Consider the following 18,958-nt stretch of genomic DNA (forward strand, 5'->3'; position numbering starts at 1 on the left):
ACGCGCTGAGGGCGCCGGCCCTGGTCAATCGACTGGATTTCCATGTCCGCGACAGTATTGTAGTCATTCATCCTGAGCCGCTCGTAATTTTGGTCAGTCGGCTACATAATTGTCTTGGGGGTTAGACAATGGGAAGTAGCCATGTAGGGGCGTGAGCCCGCCTTTCGGCACCTGAAGAGGACCCACACCTTGATCTGGTGAGCTGCGTCGCGTTTTGATCATGCTGACTTGGCTACTCCTTTTCACAGTTCGGCCTCCACTAGGGCCGCGGTCACACCTGAAAAGTTTGCACCGCTTTTAAAGGGGAAGTACATGTATACACTAAAATCAAATTTTCACCAGTTGTAGTCTTCTGGGTGCTGAGTCGAATGGTCTTGGTCCGAGGATGCTGAGACGCTCCCTTCCTTCTTTTTTCCCAATCGAACCCGCGCACTTCCACCGAAACTGGGCGACTGCGCCCTACTAGATGGGGATTTGTATGCAAAAATCTCACTGAAAGTGCTATGTCGTTCTTATAAAAGCACGGATGACAGCGATTGGCCCATATGTTGTAGTCTTTTGGACGCTGAGTCGACTGGTTTTGGTCAGAAAAGGCTGCGATGCAGCGTTCCTCCTTTATTCCCAATCGAACATGGTTGAACAAGTGGTCACGTGCTCCTGGGTGCCCAAATCACCTGGTCACCGCGCCAGCAGGCGACAACGTTCACACCAGGGAGTCTACACGACTCCCTGGTTCACACCAAGGTTCAACTCGAGTTCAACTCGAGTGACAGGACTGCACCCAAAAAAGGTCAAACAGGCTAGTAAGTTGTACCCTGCAGGCACGGTGACCAGGTGACTGGGATACGCAGGAGCACGTGACCGCTTGTTCAACCATGTTCGATTGGGAATAAAGGAGGAGCGCTGCATCGCAGCCTTTTCGGACCAAAACCAGTCGACTCAGCGTCCAAAAGACTACAACATATGGGCCAATGGCGGTCATCCGTGCTTTTATAAGAACGAAATGGCGCTTTTAGTGACATTTTGCATACAAATCCCGTAGGGCGCAGTCACCCAGTTTCGGTGGAAGTGCGCGAGTTCGATTGGGAATAAAGGAGGAAGGGAGCGTCTCAGCTTCCTCGGACCAAGACCATTCGACTCAGCACCCCGAAGACTCCAACTGGTGAAAATTTTGATTTTAGGGTATACTTCCCCTTTAAGGCTGCATTCACACCCGGTACAAAAATTCGCGTTTACATGACTGTACAAACCACTTGAAACGCCTGTGCATTCACACAGTCAAATGCAGTGCATGCCAAACACGTAAAAAGTGACCCGCGTGACCCATGGCGAAGAGCGGGAATTTTGATTTCTACATGAGCTGAGAGCAACGGTGCCATGCGGCACTTGGCTCAATATTTCAAAAATAATATTTCTTGGGCCGCTAGTATGATCTCGGTGGAACGCCTCCACAACTGGTGTATTCCTCTGAGTGTGCTGGAGTTGTGGACCATAGCGGCCGTGTATATCATTTCCTGATCACCTCCGGATAGCTGCCGTAGCTCCACCTTGGCAGAAAAGACAACTCGAGGCATGGTACCGGACTCTCCAAAAACTAACAAAAACTCTGCGCACAGGACACACCAAACCACTCGTTTCGACTTGCCTGAAAACTAAAAGCCAATATCCGCTTTCAAAGCCGCTCCGGGATGGCTTTGAACGCTGATGTGATTTTTCACTTTTCGCACATGTTTCCATGCCCACTTCAAAGAACATGATGCTTGTATGCGGTTTTGGTACCGTGTGTACAGGGGCAAAAAGCGTAACTACCGCAGCCGCTTTCGCGGAACACACGATGCAGCGATCACACATACATATAGGACGCTTTCGATCACACGCATTTCCGTCAATTCTAGAATTAGTTATTGTTGATGCACAGTTCGATTACACAAAAAGTGACAAATTCCGTCGTTAGAATTGATTTTATCCAATTCCGTCAAATCCGTCAATTCTGAAGAGAGGACGGAATTCCTCTAATTCTGCCGCCAGAATTGCACACTCCGTGTGTTACCGGTCTGGTCATGTGTCGTATCCGGCCGGCCCGGGGTTAGACCCCAAGGCTGCGGTCGTCGACATAACTAACTTATTAAACCTTCTTCTTACAAGGCCGTGCAGTGGTGGCCACTTGGATAGAAAGTCCACCAACAGAATTACTCTTACGCATGCACGCACATATACCTAGACATACTCTCACACACACACACACACTCCGGCATAATTATACAGACACGTACACTCACACCAGCGTTCAGGTTTACTCACATCTTCAACGAAGGTAATTTCGTTCAAGAGATGATATGAGAGCACAAGGCAAGAGAGACGAAAGCCGAAGCTTCCGCCTGAAGGCGGAAGGCCAAGGAGAGATAGAGAAAGAGAGAGAGAGAGAGAGAGAGAGAGAGAGAGAGAGAGAGAGAGAGAGAGAGAAACAGAGAGAAAGGCGATTGCCATAATATGTAACTACGTACAGGAGGCTGATCCCCCGTAGATCTACGAACTATAGGACAAATAATGAACCATAGTACACCCGCATGCCGCAGTGTACCAAAACTTAGCAATAATGTGTATAAACTGTATCACAAAGAGCGGAAGCCAGCTAAGGAAAAACAGGGTATAACAAATAAGGAAGGTGCCAGACTTTGTGTGAAGACATAAAAAAAGGCGATTAGGAATCCGTTTACGGGAGATAAATAAATAATTAGAAACCTCAATAAGGCAGACTTGTCAAGTAGAGGCCTAAAAGGCACGTGTCAATAGTATGGATACGACATATCCCCCGCTTACACGGAAAAAAGAACACGTCCTCGTGTTATAAGTAACTTAATAAATTAGACTAAGAGTATAGGTAACAATAACTAAACGAGTGCAGGGTCAAATTGGAGTCCCTGCCAACATTTTTCCAAAGACTAACTGTAATATCGAACACAACCAATCCAGTCAGTACCACTGAAGTCACTTACTCGTGCCACACAGGACTCCCAAACAGCTGGGGCGGATAGCGGGAACGCGGGGTTCGCCTTTCCATCACGCCAACTGGCGGAGCGCTGTCAAATACTCGAACTGTGTCCTCCTCGTCTCGGGCGGCGGTGGTTGTCCGTTGGCACCAATCGACTTCGGGCCTTGGTCAGAGGTTTCCTTTTCCTGCTCCTTATATAGGCGTTTGGCAAAATCCTCTGACAATGTAGCGGCGGATCCTGTGTCAATCACAGCGTTTACTGGACATCCATTCGCCACTCCAGGCACCAACATGTCCGCACGCTCACTCGCATGTTCAAAGAAGACCAAACACATAGATCAGGCTATTGTTTTCTGTCGCAGTCTAAGTTTTGCAGATACTGACTTCAACCCCAGGGTTCCAGTTCCCGGGAAAATCTACAAAAGCAGATGCAAACGACCTCCCGTCATTTACAGCACAGCCTTGAAGCTGTGCTCTTCGTTAATAATGACAACTCTCTGAGTAAGTACTCCGACAGACTGAGAATCCGCAGAAAAGGGCACTAGACTAGAACCATTTCGTCGCTAAAGAGCGGTAAAAACCGTACTCTTCTGCTCTGGTGTTAATCCCCTAGGTGGTTTCTCTGACAATTTCCCAGGACATGGTGCATACTCCTCCAGCTAATAAAGTTCCAATGGGTCCCTCGGGATCATTGGGTTTTGAACCATTATGCTGGGGGTCTCGACGCCCAGAGCTTGGAAGATAACCAATCAGGCTTCCGGCAAATTCCGGGCATGGTCATCGCAGAATTAGAGCTATCCGATCTCTAAAGAGCGGTAATACCATCAGCTATATCCCAGAGGCTAATTCATAGTTTTCTTGTAGGAAAATTTGATTAAGACATAAGTAATGTTCAGCGAAGAGACTATTTGATTTGAGAATGGTGTGTGCAGGGATCTCCATGTAATGAAGTGGCTGCAGTGGAGCTTGCGTACCATAAGAAATCCTCTATTTCTATCCAACCAATAGAAACGTCTTTGCACAAACATACATAAAGATGTACTTGATAATCATATTGAAAAGACGTTTCTATCAGTTTTATAGAAATTGATGATTAGGAAACTGAAGTAATAAGCATGAAAACCTAGGTGAAAGCAAAGCATAGGGAGGGCACTGGGCTTTCCAGCCAATTGATTTGTAAACCAAATGTTAATTATCTGATGTTGTAATTTTCAGCGTGTATCAGGCGTGTACCAGCGTACAAGCCAGCAGTCACTCAGTCACTTTGACTGGCGGGGTACCAGCGTACATGCCAGCAGTCACTCTGACTGGCGGGGTACCAGCGTACATGCCAGCAGTCACTCTGACTGGCGGGGTACCAGCATACGTGCCAGCAGTCACTGTGACTGGCGGGGTACCAGCGTACATGCCAGCAGTCACTCTGACTGGCGGGGTACCAGCGTACATGCCAGCAGTCACTCTGACTGGCGGGGTACCAGCGGACATGCCAGCAGTCACTCTGACTGGCGGGTACCAGCGTACATGCCAGCAGTCACTCGGACTGGCGAGGTACCAGCGTACATGCCAGCATTCACTCTGACTGTCGGGGTACCAGCGTACATGCCAGCAGTCACTTTGACTGGCGGGGTACCAGCGTACATGCCAGCAGTCACTTTGACTGGCGGGGTACCAGCGTACATGCCAGCAGTCACTCTGACTGGCGGGGTACCAGCGTACATGCCAGCAGTCACTCTGACTGGCGGGGTACCAGCGTACAAGCCAGCAGTCACTCTGACTGGCGGGGTATCAGCGTACATGCCAGCAGTCACTTTGACTGGTGGGGTATCAGCGTACATGCCAGCAGTCAATTTGACTGGCGGGGTACCAGCGTACATGCCAGCATTCACTCTGACCGGCGGGGTACCAGCGTACATGCCAGCAGTCACTCTGACTGGCGGGGTACCAGCGTACATGCCAGCAGTCACTCTGACTGGCGGGGTACCAGCGTACATGCCAGCAGTCACTCTGACTGGCGGGGTACCAGCGTACATGCCAGCAGTCACTCTGACTGGCGGGGTACCAGCGTACATGCCTGCAGTCAATCTGACTGGCGGTGTACCAGCGTACATGCCAGCAGTCACCGTGACTGGCATGGTACCAGCGTACATGCCAGCAGTCACTATGACTGGCGGGGTACCAGCGTACATGCCAGTCACTCTGACTGAGGGGGTTCTAGCGTACATGCCAGCCATTCTGACTGGCGGGGTACCAGCATACATACCAGCAGTCACTCTGACTGGCGGGGTACAACCGTACATGCCAGCAGTCACTTTGACTGGCGGGGTACCAGCGTACATGCCAGCAGTCACTTTGAATGGCGGGGTACCAGCGTACATGCCAGCAGTCACTCTGACTGGCAAAGGTACCAGCGTACATGCGAGCAGTCACTCTGACTGGCGGGGTACCAGCGTACATGCCAGCAGTCACTTTGACTGGCGGGGTACCAGCGTACATGCCAGCAGTCACTTTGACTTGCGGGGTACCATCGTACATGCCAGCAGTCACTCTGACTGGCGGGGTACCAGCGTATATGCCAGCAGTCACTCTGACTGGCGGGGTACAACCGTACATGCCAGCAGTCACTTTGACTGGCGGGGTACCAGCGTACATGCCAGCAGTCACTCTGACTGGCGGGGTACCAGCGTACATGCCAGCAGTCACTCTGACTGGTGGGGTACCAACGTACATGCCTGCAGTCAATCTGACTGGCGGGGTACCAGCGTACATGCCAGCAGTCACTCTGACTGGCGGGGTACCAGCGTACATGCCAGCAGTCACTTTGACTGGCGGGGTACCAGCGTACATGCCAGCAGTCACTCTGACTGGGGGGGGGGGGGGGGGGGGGTACCAGCGTACATGCCAGCAGTCAATCTGACTGGCGGGGTACCAGCGTACATGCCAGCAGTCACTCTGACTGGCGGGGTACCAGGGTACATGCCAGCAGTCACTCTGACTGGCGGGGTACCAGCGTACATGCCACCAGTCACTTTGACTGGCGGGGCACCAGCGTACATGCCAGCAGTCACTCTGACTGGCGGGGTACCAGCGTACATGCCAGCAGTCACTTTGAATGGCGGGGTACCAGCGTACATGCCAGCAGTCACTGTGACTGGTGGGGTACCAGCGTACATGCCTGCAGTCAATCTGACTGGCGGGGTACCAGCGTACATGCCAGCAGTCACTCGGACTGGCGGGGTACTAGCGTACATGCCAGCAGTCACTTTGAATGGCGGGGTACCAGCGTACATGCCAGCAGTCACTGTGACTGGCGGGGAACCAGTGTACATGCCTGCAGTCAATCTGACTGGCGGGGTACCAGCGTACATGCCAGCAGTCACTCTGACTGGCTGGGTACCAGCGTACGTGCCAGCAGTCACTGTGACTGGCGGGGTACCAGCGTACATGCCAGCAGTCACTCTGACTGGCGGGGTACCAGCGTACATGCCAGCAGCCACTTTGAATGGCGGGGTACCAGCGTACATGCCAGCAGTAACTTTGAATGGCGGGGTACCAGCGTACGTGCCAGTCACTCTGACTGACGGGGTACCAGCGTACATGCCAGCCATTCTGACTGGCGGGGTACCAGCGTACATACCAGCAGTCACTCTGACTGGCGGGGTACAACCGTACATGCCAGCAGTCACTGTGACTGGCGGGGTACCAGCGTACATGCCTGCAGTCAATCTGACTGGCGGGGTACCAGCGTACATGCCAGCAGTCACTCTGACTGGCGGGGTACCAGCGTACATGCCAGCAGTCACACTGACTGGCGGGGTACCAGCGTACATGCCAGCAGTCACTCTGACTGGCGAGGTACCAGCGTACATGCCAGCAGTCACTTTGACTGGCGGGGTACAATCGTACATGCCAGCAGTCACCCTGACTGGCGGGTTACCAGCGTACATGCCAGCAGTCACTTTGACTGGCGGGGTCAGAAAATTGGTACTCGAAGGTGTCGCTAAACACGCTAAATACGGACTCGGATTGCTGTTTTTTTGTGAAAGGCTGAGTGCGCATCTGGGCACGCACGAACCGCAAGCGTACCGCGTGCACGCGCCAGTTGTGAACACAGCTTAAGCTACAATTTGTGGCCTCCTGCTTTGCTGCAATTGCGGCTGGGGTCGACGTCTTCACCAGGATTTGAGGCGCACCCTTCAGTACTCAACAAAACGCTGAACAAGAAGCGTGTTCAAATTCAGGTCATGAAATTTTTTTTTTCAAGCAATGGATGCCTGCAGGTGTCAGGCGATGACGTCATACTAGCATTTTTTACACTAGATTATAATGAGCAGTAGCAGTAGCAGCAGAGAGATAGGGTAAGCAGTTCAGCACCTTCTTTCCTTGACAAGCACTGCGCTCATGTTGTTGCTGTTTGCAGGCCAGCTACCTTCGCAGCAACATGCACCACAGGTAGCGCATTTCAGGAATTTGAGAACACTTTGTTCTTGCAAACCTCAACTTCAGCATGCCAAATTCAAGAGATAACGTTACACCAGGATTCATATCCCTTTGTTTGCAAAAAAAAATCATGGTTTGCGTCAGACTCGGCTAGAGGCCAAGTTTTCCGCATCCGCATGAACGCCACCACCCTTCAAGGATCAAGGCGCAGATGCAGCTCCTAAAGCGGTGGGAGGGAATGTGGGCCGGTAAGAACTACAAAAAAAAGATTCGCACTCTGGGCGAAATATTGCGGAACCCGAAGAATTTGTTTGATGCGGAAGAGAGCTCCAAGACCACAACGGCTTTCATAGCAATTGGGTGGGAAGGGTCATACCAATGTTCGTACACAGAAAACAGTGATTCCGACAGCCTGACTAAGACCATCAAGTCACAAACATTGCGAGGTGCGAAGCGACAATTGTAATGACAAGTCGGCAGTTTCTATATTTTTGTTATTCAAACTGATAGAAACGTCTTTGCGATACAGAATCCGCTCCCGAAAATAAGATTTTTTAAGGTGGACATGTCCCTCAGACCCCCTCTTTCTCTTCGCCTCCTTTCGGTCATACAACTTTTTAGAACCTGGTGGCGCCCCAGCAAAGTGATCTGTCAGGGATTTGGACTGCCCTGACAAGATAACAAAATGCAAACCCCAACAGGACTGGAACCTGCGACCTTGCTTGTCATGAGCATAGCTCTAACCATCTAAGCTATGGCACTGTGCACAACCTAGAAAGCGCTGACAACTTTTTCACTAAAATTTTAGCTCAAAGAAACTTTCCAATTAATTTTGTTTTTCTCGTGGTCACCGTTTCCGATTGGAAGAAGTCCTTTCTTTGGAATTTGACGAAATTATTCATCGACTACTATTAATTTTCTCTGCCTGTAAAGCACACGGATTGCGAGTGAGTGGATATTCCAGCAGCCGAAATACCTTCGCGTTTGAATTGCCGTTGCTGCGCTTCACTATGAGCAATACAACACCATGGGGACAAATGTGAGCACACGACACGGAGTACTGTAGAGGGGACGGTCTCAAATAGGACATAGGTTGCAAACCGGAACGGACTCAATATTCACTTTCTCTCTTGGTATTTTGATTAGAAAACATATGTCACAGTGAGACTACGATGTGTTATACTCCGAGCCAAAATTTCATGGCTCTGCGATGACCAGAAGCGCCATACCAAGCAGGTGAGTTTTTGACGCGTTGCTTCGCACTGCGACTTGAATTTTACGACTTTCGAAAAATCAACTTCTTGTCGCAGGTAAACAGCGGCTCGCCTCTCGCCAATAAAGCACCGCATACCAATCAAAACTAATGGAAGCACAAACAAGGCTTATTGTTACTCTGTACTGGCCGTCGTGGGGCGATAGCAATTACCTAATTTCAGACCCAGAGTTAATTTGACGTGCACTCTAAAACGTGTCCAGTTTGGAGCCACCTCTGATTTGAACTTTTTTGAAGCGAAAAATTGGGCAACTTGGAGGCAATGGGTCAACACAAAGGAGTGGCTCAGTTCGATTGACTCTGGCCCCAGAGCAAACTTCAACATGCCAGCTTCCTTCCACAAACATATTTCGAGTGATAAATCAACGCTGATGATCGGTTTGGGTCTATACAAATTTGGCTGTCAAAGCGTCCCGGTATCGAGCCGTCCCCTCTACATCAGCAGAAGCCTTTCCCAATTATAAATCGTTACGGGTTAGGTCTGCTGTACTACTAGAACTCCGCGCACACCTTCAGTGAAATATTGGGGACTGAATGGGAGATGCTTACCTGGCTTCAAGCAAGGGAGAATCACCTGCTCCCGAAAGCGGCCGGATGGTTCCTGTCCGGCGTCCGCTATTCTGGTAGTAGTCCCACAAATCTAAACGCCACCTGCCGATTGGCAGATAACGGACAAAAGCGCTTCACTTCCGCAACCAGATTGCGACGGAGCGTCACTGAAACTCCCAGAAAATAACAATATGAAGGGCCGCAAGTAGAACACGCATCCGCCCAGAACACCTACAGACGGCAACGAGCAAGAAAAAATGATTCCGCATTCAACTGAAGCGCGGACGGTGCAGCAGTCCAAGATCCTATCTACACGTTCGCTGCACGCTCTAGCGGCCAGAGCTCTGTGCCTTCATTCATCTGTCTGATCTGACAGAAGTTGTAGATTTACGCGTAGATTATGTACATGACTGTACAACATGACATCAGATTCTACTGCCTGCTCCACACTACAAAAGTACAGTGCGTCTTTGTGGTCCACTTCACAACAATAACACACACAGAAGTCTCTGCTGTGAGCACGGTGGCTCGGCAATGTCGAAGTAAAGGCGTTACCCACAAAGACACAAGCTTTCCAACTCTCTTTGGCCGTTGGAAAGCGTACCTGCTCGTGTAGATCGACACGTACTAGTACAAGTAGGTCTAAAATCATTGCGGGCCCATCTTTCCGCTGATACCACGCCAACTCCGAAATGAAGCCGGCTGTCAACTGTGTCGCCAGAGGCGGACTACAGTAGCTGTTCAAGTGTCATCAACATTAGTTGTTCAACGTTGATGGGTTACTATCGCCGTCGGGTGTCTCTCGCGCTGCTACGTTCCGCTGTGTTGTGTGTCAGGTAGGCCTCCGCGGAATATGCTCGTATTTTTACCGATAATTCCTTTGAGCATTGCTCAAAATTTCGACCGATTATTCCCGTAATTCCACCAATAATTCTCATAATAATGCTTTTTTCTTCCATTTTGCAGATACCGTACCGCGTACGGGTTTTTTTGCGACTTGTACTGGCAAAAAAATCACGGTTCGCGTGAAACTAGGCTGGAAGCTTTTTTCTTCTTTCTTTTTTGAAATACCGGGTGATCAACTTCAGGATCACAAGCTTTTTGGTACAAATCAGGGTGTTATAAATGGAAAAAATTGAAAAAAGGGGGGCATTGCTCAAATTTTACTGATTATTCCACAAAACTTGCCAATAATTCCCGTTTTAAAAATCACACCGATAATTCCCGAAATTATGCCGGGACATTCCGCGGAGGCCTAGTGTCAGGGGTGCTCCGTCCGCCCGTCATCGTCCAGTTTACATGCTTCGTGAGTTGGCGATGGTGGAGGGTCGGGTATCCCTGCCGTGATTGGTGCTGCACCGAGCTTGTTTTGTGTGAAAGTTTAACTATTATTTTTATTCTTATATCTATACTTCATACTTCAAGTATTACAAAAATTGAGAGGCTTTGAATCGTTTTTATCAAAATCTAAATATTTGCCGGTTTGGAAGGTGGGAATCAAAGCTGTTCAAGTGTCATCAGTGAGCGATGTCGCCTGTACAGTGCACTATATTATGATTATGTAGACGCTAGGCTTGTCTTGATCGGTTTGCACATAAAATGGATATCAGTTATCCAACATAATCAGTTATCCAACATGCCTGATTCCCGAAGTGGTCGGATAAGTGACATTCGACTGTACATGTAACATTTTGTTTTTTCTGGTCAATGGTCAACGGTTCCGATTGGAAGGAGTCCTTTCTTTGGAATTTGAAGAAATTATTCATCGACTAATTTTCTCTGCTTGCAAAGCACACGGATTGAGAGTGAGTAGGTACTGCAGCAGCCGAAAAACCTTCGCGTTTGAATTGCTGTTGCTGCGCTTCACTACGAACAATGCATTACCATGCGGACAAATGTGAGCACACAACACGGAGTACTGTACATCAGCAGAAGCCTTTTCCAATAAATCGTTACGGGTTAGGACTGCTGTACTACTAGAACTCAGCGCACACCTTCAGTGAAATGTTGGGGACTGAATGGGAGATGCTTACCTGACTTCAAGCCAGGGAGAAGCACCTGCTCCCGATAACGGCCGGGTGGTTCCTGTCCGGCGTCCGCTATACTGGTAACGTTGACCAGTACGATTGGTAGTCAAACAAACCTAAACGCCACCTGCCGATGGGCAGGTAACGAACGAAAGCGCTTCACTTCCACAACCAGATTGCGACGGAGCGTCACTCAAACTCCCAGAAAATAACAATGTGAAGGGCCGCAAGCAGAACACGCATCCGCCCAGAACACCCACAGACGGCAACGAGCAAGAAAAAAACGATTCCGCATTCAACTGAAGCACAGACGGTGCAGCAGTCCAAGATCCTCTCTACACGTTCGCTGCCCGATCCAGCGGCCAGAGCTCTGTGGCTTCATTCATCTGTCTGATCTGGCAAAAGTTGTAGATTTACGCGTAGATTATGTACATGACTGTACAACATGACATCAGATTCTACTGCCTGCTCCACACTACAAAAGTACAGTGCTACTCGTGTATATCCATATGTAGGTCTACATAATCATTGCGGGCCGATCTTTCTGCTGACGCTCCCACACCAACTCCGAAATGAAGCCGACAGTCTGTGTCGCCAGAGCAGAGGCGGACTAGCTGTTCAAGTGTCATCACATGCAACAGTGCTAGTGAGCGATGTCGCCTGTACTATAAAGATTATGTAGACCCTACAGTCGGCCTGTCTGTTCACCCACTTACACGTCACGGGGTACACAGCCGGGCTAGATCGTAGTAGAAGCAAGGCAGTGCAGAGGAAATGAGATCCTTTTTTTACAGGCAGTAGCTACCATGGAGTAGTAAAATACGTATGTATTTTACTACTCCATGGTAGCTACAGCCAGTTCAAGGCCAAAAGGCGTTAAAAGGCTGGCGGCATCCACAGCAGCACTCTACACAACACATGATCATCATGCATGTACTGTCGTGGAATTGGAAATTCGGTCGCACGTCTAGCGGCCCCAGGGCGCTGGCCATGCAGCCATGGCATGCTTTATTACGCGCTGCTGTTGGTTGCATCGTTTCAACAATAACATGTGCGCTGCATGCCACGACGACGTTCTGTACGCGCTGAGGGCTCCGGCCCTGGTCAATCGACTGGATTTCCATGTCCGCGACAGTACATTGCAGTCATTCATCCAGAGCCGCTCGCTTTCTTTTTTTAATTTCGGCCAGTCGGCTACATAATTGTCTTGGGGGTTAGACAATGGGAAGTAGCCATGTAGGGGCGTGAGCCTGCCTTTCGGCACCGGAAGAGGACCCACACCTTGATCTGGTGAGCTGCGTCGCGTTATGATCATGCTGACTGAGGCTACTCCTTTCCACAGTTGGGCCTCCACTAAGGCCGCGGTCACACATGAAAAGTTTGCAAAGCTTTTAATTAAAGGGGAAGTTAAGGCAAAAATTAAAATTTCACCAGTTGTAGTCTTCGGGGTGCTGAGTCGAATGGTCTTGGTCCGAGAAAGCTGAGACGCTCCCTTCCTACTTGAATCCCAATCGAACTCGCGCACTTCCACCGAAACTGGGTGACTGCGCCCTACTAGATGCGGATTTGTATGCAAAATGTGCTAAAAGCGCCATTTCCGTTCTTATAAAAGCACGGATGACCGCGATTGGCCCATATGTTGTAGTCTTTTGGACGCTGAGTCGACTGGTTTTGGTCCGAAAAGGCTGCGATGCAGCGTTCCTCCTTTATTCCCAATCGAACATGCTTGAACAAGCGGTCACGTGCTCCTGGGTGCCCAAATCACCTGGTCACCACGCCAGCAGGCGACAACTTTCACACCAAGGTTCAACTCGAGTGACAGGACTGCACCCAAAAAAGGTCAAACAGGCTAGTAAGTTGTACCCTGCAGGCACGGTGACCAGGTGACTGGCGTACGCAGGAGCACGTGACCGCTTGTTCAACCATGATCGATTGGGAAGAAAGGAGGAACGCTGCATCGCAGCCTTTTCGGAGCAAAACCAGTCGACGCAGCGTCCAAAAGACTACAACATATGGGCCAATCGCGGTCATCCGTGCCTTTATAAGAACGTAATGGCGCTTTTAGTGACATTTTGCATACAAATCCCCATCTAGTGGGGCGCAGTCATCCAGTTTCGGTGGAAGTGCGCGAGTTCGATTGGGATTCAAGTAGGAAGGGAGCGTCTCAGCTTCCTCGGACCACGACCATTCGAGTCAGCACCCCGAAGACTACAGCTGGTGAAATTTTTGCCTTAACTTCCCCTTTAAGGCTGCATTCACACCCGGTACAAAAGTTCGCGTTTACATGACTATACAAGTCACTTGCAACGCCTGTGCATTCACACAGTCAAATGCAGTGCATGCCAAACACGTAAAAAGTGACCCGCGTTGTAACAGTGTTACCTGCTGTTCACACTCCTATCCCCTCTATCCACGGCCCTTCGGCCTATCACCTACCATCCCGCCTATCTAGTTGACACCTTTACATCATATATAACCCTGTGCAGTACGAATATAGATCATTCTTTTCCTCAATCCGCAGTAGCCGGTTACACTAGTAGCAGAGAGGATGATTTCCATCGACCTGACTAGTACTGGCATTCTGCTCCTGCTGACCGTCATCGCCGTGACAGCGTACCTGGCTCTACAAGAGTTGCGATGACTCGTGGCCGCCATCACTCCAACTCCTGCGAGACCATTTCAAGTCCCATCCAGCCCAGGGCTAAGCACCAGAGAACACCCTCGTGATAATATTACCAAGCGCCATGTCAAGGAGCCCCCGGCATTTCACGGTGAGGCAGATTTGTTTCGGGAGTGGGTATTTAGCATGGACTTAGCTATAAAAGCCATAGGATTTGCGACACAGGAGGAAGAAGTTACTTATGCCTCGAGTTTTCTTGTGGGCAATGCCCGCCTATGGCTTATTTCGAACATGGAGGCTGGGGAACACTACATCAACTGGCCCACGCTAAGGGATGCACTAGGAAGTGTGTATGGCCCGCATTTCAGCAATGAGCAAAATCGGTTGAATTTATTTAGTGCTCGTCAGAAGGACACCGTTGCATCATTTATCACTGACTTTAATCGTCTCAGCCTGCAGGTACCTGAGTTAGACGAACACTCGCGCGCCCTGCTGTTTGTCAACGGACTCGGGGGCCATTTGAGGCGTGAAGTACTCAAGGAGCATCCGACAACACTGTCGAAGGCTATACAAGCAGCACTGACCGTAACGGCAGAGAATCGACACCAACCAGATGGCATAGCTGCAGGATCGCCAAATATCCAAAGACCAACCAGACTGTCGTCAGAAGACCGTAATCGCTTGATGAGTGCTGGCAGATATTTCGCTTGCCGACAGCAGGGACATTTAGCCCGAGATTGCCCGCGAGTTCACCACCACCCAAACGCTGGACGCCAGTGACAGCGGTGCGATCACTGGCGCTGAGAAGAGCACCACCCTGTCCCACTGCCGCTCCAATCGCCACGAAGAATCGCTTCAGTGACTTATTGGTTGACGAAGTCGATTGCGGAGAAGATGAGCCTGCCGCGGATGTTGCTGCTGCTACCGCTACTAGTTGTGTTGATTCCAAAAAACATGTTAAGAAGAGCCGCGAAGCGCACGTCGGCAGTGTCGTCGCTGAAAAAGAGAACGAGCTACTACGGGTGGAAGCCAAACTGCACGGCCGTCCAGCGACAGTGTTGATCGACTGTGGATCAACCCACGACTTCATTTCTGAGGTGTTCGTCCGAAGACACAAGGTGCCAACAGAGTTGGGATCGGAATTACTCAAAGTCACATTAGCGGATGGAAAAACGAGCTCACACGCTATGGAGACCACGAACGCCATAGATGTTGTTGTCAGCGACTCCAAGGAGAAACTGCAGTTTACCGTCTTTCCCCTCGCCCGCTACGACGCGATATTGGGCAAGCCCTGGTTGACTAGGAACAACCAACGAATCAATTTCCGGACCAACGAAATAATCGTGGACGGGAATGACCTGCCAAGTGCACCTTCTCAGGACAAGGACGGAGACTCGCAAATCGAAAACGTGTTCATTTCTGTCTGTCAGGCTAGTCATGCGCTCAGAAACGGCGAACAAGGATTCCTAGCATGGGTCACAGCTGAGGACGACTCCGGTCTTGATCCACCTCTGAGTATCCCCAACTCTAACAATCCCGAAGTTGCTGACTTGCTTCGTGAGTATTCCGATGTCTTTCATGATGAACTGCCGGACGCACTTCCACCTGAAAGATCCGTAGATCATGAGATTCGGCTTGAAGAGGGTGCACCGCCGCCGTCACGTCCAGCCTATCGTCTCCCCAAGCCGGAAATGGACAAGTTGAAGTCGCAACTGGAGCAACTACTCGCAAAGGGTTTTGTTGAGCCTATTAAGTCCCCGTATGGTGCACCCGTGTTCTTCGTAAAAAAGGCAGATGGCAGTTTGCGCATGGTATGCGACTGGAGGGATCTTAACAAAATTACTGTGAATAATATGGCTTGCCTGCCCAATGTGGATGATCTATTTGACACAGTCCAGGGGAACACGTATTTCACGAAGCTCGATTTAAGATCAGGGTACAATCAGATCCGTATTCAGAAGAACGATGTCGAGAAAACGGCCATCAATACACCGTTTGGGCACTATCAATTCCGGTTAATGGGTTTCGGCCTGACTAATGCACCGGCCACATTTCAGACTCTGATGAACAGTATCCTCCGCCACGAGATTTTGTAGTTGTGTTTCTGGATGACATTCTCATATTGAGCAGATCGTGTTCAGAGCATCTAAGCCATGTGCGGACGGTGCTGGACGTGCTCAGGAAGAACCAACTGCTCTGCAAGTTATCGAAGTGCGAATTCAGCGCTTCGGAAGTTCTGTTCTTGGGGCATCAACGGCTCTCATATTTCACCTGACCCGAAGACAGTTCTTAGGCTTCACGAACTATTTTAGACGATTCATAGACCACTATTCGTCTATAGCTAAGCCCCTTGAAGCGATCACTGGAAAGCACGCACGATTTGAATGGGACGATTCCAAGCAAGCTTCCAGATGTAGACAAGCCATTCAGAGTGGTTACGGACGCAAGTGATTTTCCGATAGCAGGCGTTCTCCTCCAAGAAGATGATAACGAGGATTGGCACCCCGTAGCATACACTAGCCGCAAATTATCATCTGCAGAGAGAAACTACACAGCGGCAGAGAGAGAGACCCTTGCAGTCGTATTCTCGCTCAAATGCTGGAGAATTTACCTGTTCAATCAATTTGAGCTCCTAACTGACAATATGGCAGTGGTTCACTTGAGAACCAAACCCCACCTTACTAAGCGCGAGGCCAGGTGGGTGGAGTTTTTGGCAGATTATCATTATTCTGTTCACCACAAGCCAGGACGAGAGAACGTCGCAGATCCACTATCACGTCGCCCAGATTTGCACAGGGCATGCCAGGATGAGATTCTATCTAGCATTAACAAGCCCACCCCAACAGCCAACGTAAATGCCATCGAGTATGCACTGCAGATTAACGACCAGCTGGCGACAACGATTTAGAATGCATATTCGCATGACAAGGATCTCTCACCTATTATCGAAAGAATGCAACATTCCGGTCCAGATAATATGCATGACTAATACTATTGGGATGAGCAAATGCATCTTCTATACCATCGAGGAACCCCCAATAACCGTCTCTGTATACCGAATTGCAGTATGCGTTTGCAACTTATCCAGGAGTATCATGATTGTGCAACTGCTGGTCACTCGGGTCGCGACCGCACCTACTTTCGTTTAGCACGATACTTTTACTGGCCAAGAATGGGACTTGATATTAAGAAGTTTGTTAAGTCTTGCGGAGTGTGCCAACACACCAAAGGCAGCCAGCAGTGTTCTGGTTTTCTGCAATCCCTCCCCATTCCTGACCAGCCTTGGAAGGACATTTCAATGGACTTCATCATGGGGCTCCCTCTCACCCCCAGAGGCTATGATGCCATTTATACATTTGTAGACCGCCTCACCAAGTGTGTTCACTTGGTTCCTACCCACTCCACAATTGATGCCCGCGGTAGTGCTGAACCTTACATTCAGAATGTATTCCGACTTCATAGATTGAGTTCCACAATTGTATCAGATAGAGATCCTAGATTTACTGCCAACTTTTTTCAAGAAATCATGAAACAGCTAGGAACTAAGCTTTCTTTCAGCACAGCAAACCATCCTCAGACGGATGGGCTCATAGAACGTGTTAATAGGCAAGTAGAAGATGTTCTACGAGCTTTTGTCAATCATAAACAGGACAATTGGGACACCCTTCTTCCGTTGTGTGAGTTTTCCATTAACAGTTCACAATAATCATCTATTGCTAACACTCCTTTCTGCTTGAATTATGGATTTAATCCTCGGTCCCCACCTGAATTTATTTCACGGGGAGGGGAGAGTTCTGCCTCTGTTGATTGGCTCCAGCAATAACGTGATGTATTAGACATTGCCCGTGATGCCTCAGTGGCCGCTCAAGCACGCCAGGCGCTGTACGCAGACCGTGGAAGGGTTCCCAGCCAGTTCAAGGTTGGTGATATGGTGCTTGTTTATAAGGACTTCTTGCTAACGCCAGAGGCCCGTCTTCAACCGTCCCGGAAGCTGCGGCCAAGGTGGTTTGGGCCCTACCGCGTGCAGGCAAAGATTAGCTCAAACGCATATCGTTTGGAGCTTCCTCGCACGATTCGTTCACATCCCGTCTTCAACATTACTGCCTTGCGGCGGTATGAGGAAAACGCTATTCCTGGCAGAGAGCAACCTCCACCATCATCATTCACTGACCTCGATGGAAACACACGGTTCATGGTCGAAGAAATTCTGGATCACCGAGAACGTAGGGCACAGCGAGAGTACCTGGTCCATTGGCAGGGCTATCCTGTCGACGAAGCTACATGGGAGCCCGCAACTAATTTGCGCGATGAGTCTGGCAGAGACATTGTGTTTTTAAGACATTATTTAAATTCAAGGAATCTTCACTGATATTGCAGCTGACTTAACTTCTGGAATTCCATTGCATTGCATTCTGTGTAATTTTCCTCGCGATTTGACTGTTGGGTTCTCGACTTATTCCGCTTATCCAGATTTATCTACTTGAGTTGCTCGTTGAACCCTATGCTTCCTTTAGGGGAGTGGGATGGTGTAACAGTGTTACCTGCTGTTCACACTCCTATCCCCTCTATCCACGGCCCTTCGGCCTATCACCTACCATCCCACCTATCTAGTTGACACCTTTACATCATATATAACCCTGTGCAGTACGAATAAAGATCATTCTTTTCCTCAACCCGCAGTAGCCGGTTACACGCTTGACCCATGGCGAAGAGCAGGAATTTTGATTTCTGCATGAGCTGCGCGCACTTGTTCCGTGCGGCACTTGGCTCAATATTTCAAAAATCCTATTTCTTGGTCCGCTAGTATGATCTCGGTGGAACGCCTTCACAACTGGTGTATTCCTCTGAGTGTGCTGGAGTTGTGAACCCTAGCGGCCGTGTATATCATTTCCTGTTTCCTGATCACCTCCGGATAGCTGCTTTGCGCACAGATTCAGCTCATCTGCAATGCTCTTCTCGGCAACAGCTCTTTTAATCATAGTTCCATTTTCTCGCTGGTATTTTCCCCATAGTTCTATCAGCCGTAGCTCCACCTTGGCAGAAAAGACCACTCGAGGCAT

General features: G+C 49.6%; 1 protein-coding gene across 1 annotated transcript; it reads right to left on the reverse strand.

The window, feature by feature from the left end:
• Positions 1–2,286: 2,286 nt before the first annotated feature.
• On the reverse strand, positions 2,287–11,557 carry LOC135829584 (uncharacterized). Its single transcript, XM_065341977.1, has 2 exons — positions 11,285–11,557; positions 2,287–9,482 (listed from the first exon to the last, which is right to left on the reverse strand). The coding sequence occupies exon 2, from the start codon at positions 6,934–6,936 to the stop codon at positions 5,845–5,847; it is 1,092 nt and encodes a 363-aa protein (XP_065198049.1). The 5' UTR covers positions 6,937–9,482; positions 11,285–11,557; the 3' UTR covers positions 2,287–5,844.
• Positions 11,558–18,958: the final 7,401 nt, after the last annotated feature.

Source organism: Sycon ciliatum, chromosome 13 (assembly GCF_964019385.1).
Source record: "Sycon ciliatum chromosome 13, ocSycCili1.1, whole genome shotgun sequence".
Lineage (NCBI taxonomy): Eukaryota > Metazoa > Porifera > Calcarea > Leucosolenida > Sycettidae > Sycon > Sycon ciliatum.